At 42.9% G+C, this 12,350-nt stretch overlaps 1 protein-coding gene across 2 annotated transcripts in view; it reads right to left on the bottom strand.

Annotated features, from left to right (window-relative positions):
* LOC135558595 (choline transporter-like protein 5-A) overlaps positions 1-8,272 on the bottom strand; it is a 60,456-nt gene extending 52,184 nt beyond the window's left edge. The window contains exon 1 of one of the 2 annotated variants that reach the window (XM_064992515.1): positions 8,150-8,272. In XM_064992515.1, coding sequence (XP_064848587.1) covers positions 8,150-8,234 — 85 coding nt within the window. In that variant the 5' untranslated portion in view covers positions 8,235-8,272. The remainder of the gene's footprint in view (positions 1-8,149) is intronic. The other variant, XM_064992516.1, reaches the window with a different exon arrangement.
* Positions 8,273-12,350: the final 4,078 nt, after the last annotated feature.

A 12,350-nucleotide genomic window follows, 5' to 3' on the forward strand; every position in this document is an offset into this window, starting at 1 on the left:
CCTTTTCCACAGCAACCAGTGATTCGGGTCAACAGCATCAATGTAACAGTATTGCTTCCGTCCCTCTCCCCTACCTGGGCTCGAACCAGGGACCCTCATGCACACATCAACAACAGCCACCCTCAAAGCATCATTACCCATCATGCCACAGCCCTTGTAGAGCAAGGGGAACAACTACTTCAAGGCCTCAGAGCGAGTGATGTCACAGATTGCACAGAACGCTATTAGCGCGCACCACCGCTAACTAGCTAGCCATTTCACATTGGTTACACAAGGACAAGCTAAGTTAAGCTGGCCTGTCTGGGAGAGAGAATATGTTGAAGAACATGCATGTTGGGTTTTGGGGGCTTATACAGTGGAGCATTTATTTTTGCCTGTGGATGTGCGAGTCCGTGGGAATGACCTTCATTTTCTCAACAAATTAACTAATTTCACTTCCTTAGACCGAGATTTGAGCGAGCATGCATGTGTATACAGAATACATACATACACACACACCACGGATGAGTCAGCTGCTAGCATGATACTAGACTTGAACTGTCACTCCCACAGAGTTCTCCTCAAGGACCCAGTCCCACAAACAATCCAAAAATATCAGCTCGTTCCCTCTAGTCTACACAAACACAGCATCTCTCACGCAATTAACTTGTGTTTACCTTACAGTAAGATAAAGTACCTACTAGTTACTCTCCGAAGGGAAGTTTATCAAACAGACTGTTGTTTACTCTGAGTTAAGCCTACAGGGAGTCTTCCAGCAAGTACACTTGATGACGGAGCAATCAGAGCAGTCCAGTCCAGAACAACAAAAGCATCCAACTACAAAACAAACAACAATCCACCAATAGATTCAAGACTGTTGTTGAGAATCATAAGAGAAGTGTTGAACTATGGGAAAGTTCAGTCATACACACTGCTCATTTATGTATTAAAATGCCACCCTATACAGAACGCTACTCCCCCCCCCACTACTATTTTCAATATATTTACGTATGTAGTTTCACATGGACCATGCCTATTAACATAATATTTCCAGTTTCACGTCAGTGTAAAAGTTCTGAAGATATGGTAGTTATTCAGTTCATGCATATTCCCTGTGAGGATGAACTGTCAGTCATCTGTAACTCCCAGATACAGTACTGGTCCCTTGTTATGCATGTCAATGAGCAAAGAGGAGACAGAGGCACTAGGAGACAAACAGACAACAGAAACCATCTTCAGTGAGGTCCTCCCAAACAGGCCTCTCAGAGGAACAAGTCAAGTGTACAGTGCAATGGGGAAAATTTCATTTATGCAAATTGCTCTAGCAACAGCTCACATCCATTTTTCTGAATAGTGGTAATGTACACTGAACAAAAATAAAAATGAAACATGTAAAGTGTTGGTCCCATGTTTTATGAGCTGAAATAAAAGATCCCAGAAATGTTCCAGGTGCAAACAGCTTATTTCTCTCACATTGTGAGCACAAACTTGATTACATCCCTGTAAATTTAAATGTAAAACGTTAGTGAGCATTTCTCCTTTGCCAAGATAATCCATCCACCTGACAGGTGTGGCATGTTGAGAAGCGGATTAAACAGCATGATCATTACACAGGTGCACCTTGTGCTGGGGACATTAAAAATAAAAGGCCACTCTAAAATGTGCAGTTGTCACACAATGCCACAGATGTTTCAAGTTGAGGCAGCGTGCAGTTGGCATGCTGACTGCAAGAATGTTCACCAGAGCTGTTGCCAGAGAATTGAATATTAATTATCTCCAATGTCGTTTTAGAGAATTTGGAAGTCTGTCCAAACGGCCTCACAACCACGCCAGCCCCGGCGCTTCACATCCAGCTCCTTCACCTGCGTGTCACACCCTGCTCTGTTTCACCTGTCTTGTGTTTGTCTCCACCCATCACCAGGTGTCACCCATTATCTCCTATGTATTTATACCTTTTTTATGCATCTGTGACCAACAGATGCATATCTGTATTCCCAGTCATGTGAAATCCATAGATTAGGGCCTAATTCATTTATTTAAAATGACTGATTTCCTTATATGAACTGTAATTCAGTAAAATCGTTGATTGTTGCATGTTCCATTTATATTTTTGTTCAGTGTACAGTAAATAGGGGCCAGAATATATGCCTGTTTTCACAGACTACATGTCGGTGGAAGTTTGAGGGCTATTGGTGTGGTGTTGTCAATGATGTGTGTGTGTTGATGTTTATTTGCTGGCAAGGCCTTATCTGTCCTCAGACAGTGATTTGTCTGAGGACAGAGATAATCCCGGCCTGTCACCCAGAGATAATCCTGCCTGTCCTGCTCCCTCCGTCTGAACACACATCACCTGGGAGAAGGTGTCTTTCACATACATGCATCATGTTCTCACTCTTTCTCTCAGAAACCATCCCTCCCCAACTCATCTTGTCTTAAAAACGAAGTTCCAAAGACAATCCCTCACTGCCCCACATCCAGATACAGATCCTACACCCGGGATGGGCAACTGGTGGCGACTCCCATTCGTAGGCCGGCAGATCAGTTTCCAAAAACACTCTTGCCAGTGTGTGTAAAGCTGTCAAGGCAAAGGGTGGCAACTTTGAAGAATCTCAAATATAAAATATATTTTGGTTACTACTTAATTTCATAGTTTTTATGTCTTCACTATTATTCTACAATGTAGAAAAATAAAATAAATAAAAAACTTTAAATAAGTAGATGTGTTTTGGGACCCTTCCCCAGAGCTGTGCCTCGACACAATCCTGTCTCGGCGCTCTACAAACAATTCCTTTGACCTCATAGCTTGGTTTTTGCTCTGACATCCACTGTCAACCGTGGGACCTTATATAGACAGGTGTGTGCCTTTCCAAATCATGTTCAATCAATTGAATTTACCACAGGTGGACTCCAATCAAGTTGTAGAAACATCTCAATGATGATCAATAGAAACAGGATGCACCGGAGCTCAATTACAAGTCTCATAGCAAAGGATCTGAATACTTATTTACATAAGGTATGTTTATTTTTAATACATTTGCAAACATTTCTAATAACATGTTTTCGCTTTGTCATTATGGGGCATTGTTTGTAGATTGATCAAATCATTTTTGTTTCTCATCAATTTTAGAATAAGGCTGTAACGTAATGCTGGACATGCAATTGCTTGTTAGGATCTCTAGTCTCCACCGAGTGTTGTAAACACCCCATGGTTCCTCTTATCCAACAGTCGGTGGAGAAACAAGTTTGAGTGTTCAGAGACAAAACAAGTTCTTCTGCCTGGCATGGAAGTGCCTCGAGTCTTCAGAGGTGTAAGGATAATTAGGAGTCTGAAACTAGGGGATTTGGTGCAGTGATACTGCTTTTGTTTCGAGCAAGAAAAGGAATGGCCTCCCACTGTGATAAGTAGCTATTGGCAGTGAGAATCTGTGGGTTTCATGCTTTAGTTTTTATCTGGGGGCTCTGTAAATCCTTTAGGTTTAGGGAGTGAGGATGAAAGGTAAAGATTATCTATTTTCTTAGAAAAAAACAGCTTGCAGCTCTTTATTAATCTGATGATAACAATTGTTATCACAAACCATTTCTGTATACCATACATGTCATACTGATCCGCCCTCATAGAATCATTACCGTACAGTCAATAACTCTGAAGTATTGTCTACTATAATCATGTAGGATCAGTGTCATTCAGCATCCTTGGGACATCTCTACCTAACCAGAACCCTTACCTGACCCTAGAAATGATCATTTAAAATGTCAACTTCAATGGGGTAGGGATGTCTCAAGGATCTTTCCAGACTGACAACTCACAAGGTAAAGACATAAATGTGTAACCACAAGTGAAAACTGTCATTTGACAGCAAGAAAAAAGAGCACCAATAGACAATGCAAACCAACCAACCTACCTATGTTGTACAGTTATATTCACAAGGACAAGCGATTCATGTCCTGTCTTTGTTCCATAAACCATTTTCCATTTGTGTGTTGCCAGCCTTCTCAGGATGACTTCAACCCATTTGAGGGTAACCAGGTGTGAAATACAGTAGAGATCCTCCTTTACTACAGACATTTACAAATATCTATTATTGATGTCACCTCGTAAAAAATTCAATCTCTATTCCTAAAACACTGAATAATTCAAGACTTTTATTCTCTAGCCTCACCTAAAATATGTTCATTCACATCTGTGATTTTACCATTTGGTGAGAAGTTTACAAGCATAATGAGGAGATGTTACTGATGGCAAAAACATAAAAACTGACTCGGGAAGGGAGTGAACAAAACCACATGAATAACCAAGAGTAAGGTTGCAAAATTATTTCCAAAAATTCACAGGTTTTCCAGAATAACAATTTCCTTAAGCCGTACACTCCACAGAGCTGGGATTTAAGGAAGAGCGGACAGAAAAAAAGCCATTGCTTGAAGAAATAAAATAAGCAAACACGTTTGGTGTTTGCCAAAAGGCATGTGGGAGACTCCCCAAACACATGGAAGAAGGTACTCTGGTCAGGTGAGACTAAAATTAAGCTTTTTGGCCATCAAGGAAAATGCCATGTCTGGCGCAAACCAAACACCTCATCACCCCGAGAACACCATGAAGCATGGTAGTGACAGCATCACACTGTGGGGATATTTTTCCCATCAGCAGGGACTGGGACACTGGTCAGAATTGAAGGAATGATGGATGGCGCTATATACAGGCAAAATCTTGAGGGAAGCCTGTTTCAGTCTTCCAGAGATTTGAGACTGGGAGGGAGGTTCACCTTCCAGCAGGACAATGACCCTAAGCATACTGCTAAAGCAACACTTGAGTGGTTTAAGGGGAAACATGTGAATGTCTTGTAATGGCCTAGTCAAAGCCCAGACCTCAATCAAATTGGGAATCTATGGTATGACTTAAAGATTGCTGTACACCAGTGGAACCCATCCAACTTGAAGGAGCTGGAGCAGTTTTGCCTTGAAGAATGGACAAAATCCCAGGGGCTAAATGCGCAACGCTTATAGAGACATACCCCACTATACGGCAGGGTAGCCTAGTGGTTAGAGCGTTGGACTAGTAACTGGAAGGTTGCGAGTTCAAACCCACGAGCTGACAAGGTCTGCCCGTTCTGCCCCTGAACAGGCAGTTAACCCACTGTTCCCAGGCCATCATTGAAAATAAGAATTTGTTCTTAACTGACTTGCCTGGTTAAATAAAGGTAAAATAAAAAATAATAATAAAAAAATACTTGCAGCTGTAATTGCTGCAAAAGGTCGCTCTACAAAGTATTGACTTTTGAGGGGGGGGGGATAGTTATGCACGCTCAAGCCTTTTGGATTTAATGTTTGAGGTTCTCTAAAAAACAAACATCTGGAATGATGCAAAGCCAGAACACACTGCAGTCAATGGACTAAATCCCTGTGGCTATTCCAGTAACTATATTACACAGGAATCAAGCAGTTGATATGGTCTGCGAAAGTGTGTATTTGGTTGGTCTGTATTGGTTGGTTTCTAATATCTTAAGCATATTATCTCTTGTAATATACAGTGTCCTCTCACTGGAATTGAGCCTTTATTCTCAAACAAATGTTTCCGGTCATTAATTTCCTCATGGATCATCATTATCTTAATTTCAATGTGGGCACACACACACACACACACACACACACACACACACACACACACACACACACACACACACACACACACAAAGCAAGCTTTAAACTGTGAGAAGACAGAAATGAAAAACAGGAACAGAGACAGGGAAGCAGCAGCATGCAGAGAAAATATGTTCTTCAGAAGAAAGAAATCGTTCAGAGGAGATAGGAGCCTTTGAAAATCATGAGGAACCACACAGCAACCGTATCCAGCAACCATTAGGAGGACTGTCAGCGGTTTCCCTCCCGCACACACCGTTGCCAGGCAGCTCGAGGGGAGAAACTACCAGATTAAAACCACATCTCTGGTTCATAACGATGCAGCAGAGACGCCACGGGGGAGCTGCTTCACTATGCATAAGCCTTTGTAAACAGGGGAGAGAAACTTCTCCAAGTACAAAGACACACTGGCCTACTCTCTTCCTCGCTACACTGCACCACCTCCAGCCCTACACTGTAGTCACCTAGGAAATGACACCCAAGCCAGTGATGTCTGTTTTTTGGAGTTTGTAGTGTCACCCACCAAATGCTGAACCCTGGTCATCAGTGCGAATCGAGACTGTGTTAGCCCATTGAACTAAAGCCTTGACACTGGGATGCTTCAGGTCTCAGGCAAGGTTAGCTTAATCTGCATGGGCAAGAGAGGAAGTGCCAGGCTTTGGCAATTTAACCCGGATGAAATCACTGTCAGCAAACAGCTGGACTTTGACTCAAGGACCACAGAAAGAGTACCAGTGTGTTACACTCCATGTAAATGCGTGAAACTGATCTGAGGCCCGTAACACACCCCAGAATAAAGCTGGGACGATAAACCGCAAATGAGCGATACCGACCATTTATCACGGACATTTTACTGATAACATTCCTCTAGTAAAGGCTACTTATCGTTAAGTTAGAAATAAAATAAGTCTGCTAATATGGGTTAACAGGACCATGATAGTCACAACATTGAAAGTAGTAGTTTTAGGGGTAATATTTAAAAAAATAACCGATGCGCATTAATGTTAAACTTATCGTTGAATTAACCGTTATCGTAATAATTCAGCCAATGTATAGTGATATAGATGTGTCTATATCGCCCAGCTCTACCCCAGAACACATTCACACACCTCACTGCCACACCTGCACTGCTTCAATGCATCCAACAATGGATTGTTCAAGTGAGAGAAAACCATTTCCCCACTCTGCTAAGGAATGAGGCATTTGGGCCAGTGAACATAATACTGGTTTATACTGGTCTGGTGCACATCCAACTCTTTCACTCAAATGGCAGCCTATACACATGCACACCAGAGGCTGGTGGGAGGAGCTATAGGAGGACACCTCATTGTAAATGGCTGGAATGGTATCAAACATACCAAAACCACATAATTGATTCAGTTTCATTCATTCCATTCCAGCCATTACAATAAGGCCATCCTCCTACAGCACCTCCCACCAGTATCCTCTGATGCACACCTGACAGATTATTTTCACTGAGCAGAATGATACTGCATTCCAGAAACAGAGCAGGTTGCTGTAGCCAGCGGGCACTCTAATACCAATCGACTGTGTCACAGAGAGCCTGGTATTCAGTAGAGCAGAGGGAAATATCCTGTAATTATGAACAACACAGCAACAATAGCCAGTAGACTACAGTGTTTCGTGGTGGCTTAATGTCCTTGAAAACCAGAAGTAGACTTGGAATGTTTTTTTTTGTGGAACGCATCAGAAAATAGAGGTCATTTTAATGTTGACAATAATAGAACATATTTTTTGCATCATCTTAAAATTCTCTGCGCACTTAAATGGGTATAGACTGCCTGTGTGATTTGTGCTCATGGTTTAGTGCGCAAAGGGCAACAGTAAAATTATTTGGATCGTATAGTTATGAACTCAAATACAGTAATTGGCCTATAAAAGTAGCCTAACAAATTATGAATAATGTTAAATACAGAGGGTTCCGTTACAGTTCACTGTCAGATGAGGTTGCAGTACAGTTGCCATCCTGCATATATACGGCGCCGAGATTTGTCCTGTGCGCGAGCGGCACACGACGTTTTAGCACCAAAGTTGCATGCCCGGCAATATGCAGGCGAGCGGCTCGTGCCATTGGTTAACCTGCGCGGCTTCGATTCGGACTCCGGACCAAAATAGCAAAGCTAAGTTAATGCGGAGTTCACGCGGGGTTGTTATGTCATAGCTAGCATTCATCATGTCCCATAGACCAACATTTCTTAATCCATGTATTTGGATGGCAGGTGGAATGCTCAAGGAGGCTCGAGAACGCGCTAGAATTAGTGGTCAAATTAACACCATAATACCCCGATACAAAAATAGACTTCAAATCCCCTTTCCCTGTTGCTTTGACAATATTTGAAAACTATTTCCCCTTATGCAATAGAAATATCATGTGCCAGCCGGGTAGGATATCTGAGGGTACAATTTCTCACCTATGCTATTGCTACATACGCTGTTAATGTGCAATATTTATTTAATAACAGACCCCATCAATGTGACACACTTTACTTCAATGAGCCTAGGTTAGGCTACTCACCGTAATAAAGGGAAGGGACGTCCGTTTTTCTTGCCATTTCACTGTGGACGGTAGAATCGTCTGGTGTGTAGTGATGCGATGGCATGGATGTTGGGAGTCAATGAACACTCCGGTATTTGGCTCCAAGTTTATAGGAAAGGTCCTCTCACCTGTGTGAAGCTAGCCACAATAAGGATTAGTCACAATTGTGGAATTTGTGGTTCGCCTTCAAAATAAAAGTCCATAATTGAAAGCGATTCAAAAGGATACCATGCGCCATATTTGGACAATATAATTAATGCTAAACAAGGTCGGAATGTTGTTACATAATTTCCACAAAATAACATAATTGGCTCATTCCTTCTAAATGGTGCCTTTTCTGTCGCCAGGAAATGTCACTACTTAGTGTAAAAGTGTAGAATCTGGATTCCAAAAGGCTTTCAATATCAGGTAAGGTGTCCTTTTACCTTAAAACCACTAAATATGAATATTGAATGGAATTTTGTATTTTTTGAACAATTATTTTATTTCAGTTGATGTAGGAGTTTTTGCCATGTCCCCAGCTGTTATTTGTCAAGTTCCACAAGAAATAGAAGCCATAAAATAAACCATTTAAAATACATCCTTACCTATGGATCTTGGGTCCATGAAACGGGGTATCAGCCTACTCCAACAGATTACAATTCTGAAATGTTTATATAAATAACGTCGTAGCTCTTTGTGGGACTGTGAAACCACATAGTAGGTTTACTGGTGATCTTGTGTGTCTCATTTCACAGTGGTTTCAGAGTCCTACAATAAGAGCTCGGACGCTAACAGTTGTGAAAATCTCTTCACAGCTGTGTTTTGTTGGTGTCACTGAGTAGGCTGATGTCCCATTTCATGGACCCAAGAGCCGTAGGTATGGCATGCTAAATTAATGTTCAATACGTACAATAGGCTCGAATAACCTGTACCCCTGCATATTTGACTCGGTACCGGTACCCCCTGCATATAGCCTCGTTATTTTATGGTGTTATTTAAAAAAAACGTTTGTATTTAGTAAATATTTTCTTAACACTGCATTGTAAGTAAGCATTTCACGGTAAGGTCTATTACACCCGTTGTATTCGGCGCAGGTGACAAATACAATTTGATTTGAATACTGAGGTGATTTCCCACACTTAAAGTTCCCTAATATGAGCTACAACGCTAATGTGTGTAAACTCTTCACAGCTGTGTTCTGTCAGTGTCACTGAGTAGGCTGATGCCCCATTTCATGGACCCAAGAGCCATAGGTAAGGCATTACAGTGCATACAGTATGCCCCCAATGCAATACTAAAGTATAATACATCCACAGTGTGAGTTCAACAGATTTGAGCTTGTGTGTTTTGTTGAATTGTTACACTCACCAGCCAGTGTCTCAACCAAGTCACAGACAGTTCTCTCTGCTACCACATGTCAAGCGGTACCGGAGCACCAAGTCTAGGACCAGAAGGCTCCTTAACAGCTTCTCTCACCAAGCCATAAGACTGCTGAACAATTCATCAAATGGCCACCAGACTATTTACATTGACACCCCCCCCCTCCTTCATTTGTTTGTACACTGCTGCTACTCACTGTTTATTATCTATGCAGTCACTTCACCCCTACATGTTGACCAACCTGTACCCCGTACATTGATTCGGTACTGGTACCACTGTATTTTGCCTCGTTATTGTTATGTTACTTTTTATTATTTTTAACTTTAGTTTATTTAGTTTATTTGGTTTATTTGTTAACTCTCTTGAACTGCACTGTTGGTTAAGGGCTTGTAAGTAAACATTTCACGGTACGGTCTACACTGTTGGTTAAGGTGCTTGTAAGTAAACATTTCACGGTAAGGTCTACACTTGTTGTATTCCGCGCATGTGACAAAAAGTTTGATTTGATTAGGTACACCAGCCCGTTCACGAAAATTGATTGCTCCCTACAAGACAGTGAGTCATGTGGCCGCGTCTTGCTGTGTAACACAGGCAGACGGGTATCAAGGCATTCAGTTACTGTTGGATTGAACATTTGAATGGGTAAAACGAGTGACCTAAGCGACTTTGAGCGTGGAATGATCAACAGGTGTGCCGGATCCAGTATCTCAGAAACGCCCTCTTGGGCTTCACGCGCACATTGTTTAAGGTTTACAGAGAATGGTGTGATAAATAAAAACCATCCAGTCAGCGGCAGTCCTGTGGGAAAAAACAGCTGGTTGTTGAGGTCAAAGGAGAATGGCAAGCAAACAGGCAAGCCACAGACAGACAAATAATGGCGCAGTACAACAGTAGTGTGCAGAACGGCATCTCGTCGATGCTTGTCACAGATGGGCTGTTGCAGCAGACGACCACACCAGGTTCCACTCCTATCAGCTAGAAATAAGAAGAAGCGGCTCCAGGGGGCATCACCAACACTAGACAACTGAGGAGTGGAAAAACTTTGCCTGGAACATGACAGCGAGTTCAGTTTACTAGAGTGGTCTGTGCAGTCCCCAGACCTCCACCCAATAGAGCATCTTTGGATGAGATGAAATGGGTTGTTCGCAGCATGAATGTACCGCCTTCCAATCTGCAGCAACTGCGTGATGCCATCGCATCAGCCGGAACCAACATCCCTTTTGGACATCCCTCCCCAAGGTACTACTTTCCCTATTTAGCCCATATCCCAATGCCCCAGGGCAGTGATTGGAGACATTGCCCTGTGTAGGGTCTTTTGGATGGGACGTTAAACGAGTTTCCTGACTCTCTGTGGTCACTAAAGATCCCATGGCACTTATTGTAAGAGTAGGGTTGTTAACCCCAGTGTCCTGGCTAAATTCCAATCTGGCCCTCATACCATCACAGTTACCTAATCATCCTCATCTTACAATTGGCTCATTCATCCCCCCCTCCTCTCCCCTTTAACTATTCCCCAGGTCGTTGCTGTAAATGAGAATGTGTTCCCAGTCAACATAAAATAAGGATTAAATAATATAAATCTCTGAATCTGGAACATTTCCAACACCTGTAGAATGCCCTGAAGAATTCAGGCTGTTCTGGAGGCAGGTCAGCATTATCTAGTTGAAATATGTCATTATTCCACTATTTGTATCCATTTGAATCACTTTCAAATGGGGGACCTCTATTTTGAAGGCCAACTGCAAATTCCACTATTGTGGCTAATCCTTAATGTGGTTATTTTCACCCAGGTCCTCCTCACCTCTCCCTCCTTTCTCCCTAAGGATGCATCCACGTACATAGCTCAGAGAGCCAATTTATGCCTTGCACCACTCAAATTTTGTAACAATGCGGAGAGCTCTGTATAGCTCCGCATTGGCATAATTGGTTGATGGTAGCTGAGGGCGGGAGGTCCTGTATAAAACACAAACTCACTTCCTTGACAACAGCTCTGCGCTGCTCAGCAAAGGTTAAGAAGTATGAATGTCCTGACCTCAGAGGCCACATCACCATAAAGGCGCTGCACGGTCAATCTGTGTCTGCATTGGCAGTGCAGCATTTGCGACTTTACTTTGTCTCTATACTGACTCTTAGCTTGTTTGATTGCCTTGCGGAGGGAATAGCTCCATACCGCATCGTGGTGCACCTCCCTGACTTCCCTGCAGAAGTCAGGGAATTCACACTTCTTGCACTTCACTAAGCAGTGCAAAACTGTTGTGAGGGAAGTTGTCAAGGAAGTGAGTGTGTTCATACAGGACCTCCCACCCTGACCTAGTCAACCAATCATCAACCAATCATGTCAATGTGGAGCTATACTGAGCCCGCCACATTGTTACAAAATTTGAGAGGTGCACCGCGATGCGGAATGGAGCTATTCCATCCGCAAGGCAATCAAACAAGCTAAGGATCAGTATAGAGACAAAAAGTAGTCGCAATTCAATGGCTCAGGCACGAGAGGTATGTGGGCAGGGTCTAGTCAATCAGGGGTCTCGACCCTGGGTCTCGACCCCGCCCTGTGCAACTGGGTCCAGGTGGTGAGGGTAGGTAACAACATCTCCACCCCGCTGATCCTCAACACTGGGGCCCCACAAGGGTGCGTTCTCAGCCCTCTCCTGTACTCCCTGTTCACCCACGACTGCGTGGCCATGCACGCCTCCAACTCAATCAAGTTTGCAGACGACACTAGTGGTAGGCTTAATTACCAACAACGACGAGACGGCCTACAGGGAGGAGGTGAGGGCCCTGGGAGTGTGGAGTCAGTAAAATAACCTCATAACCT

This window comes from Oncorhynchus masou, chromosome 17 (genome assembly GCF_036934945.1).
Source record: "Oncorhynchus masou masou isolate Uvic2021 chromosome 17, UVic_Omas_1.1, whole genome shotgun sequence".
Lineage (NCBI taxonomy): Eukaryota > Metazoa > Chordata > Actinopteri > Salmoniformes > Salmonidae > Oncorhynchus > Oncorhynchus masou.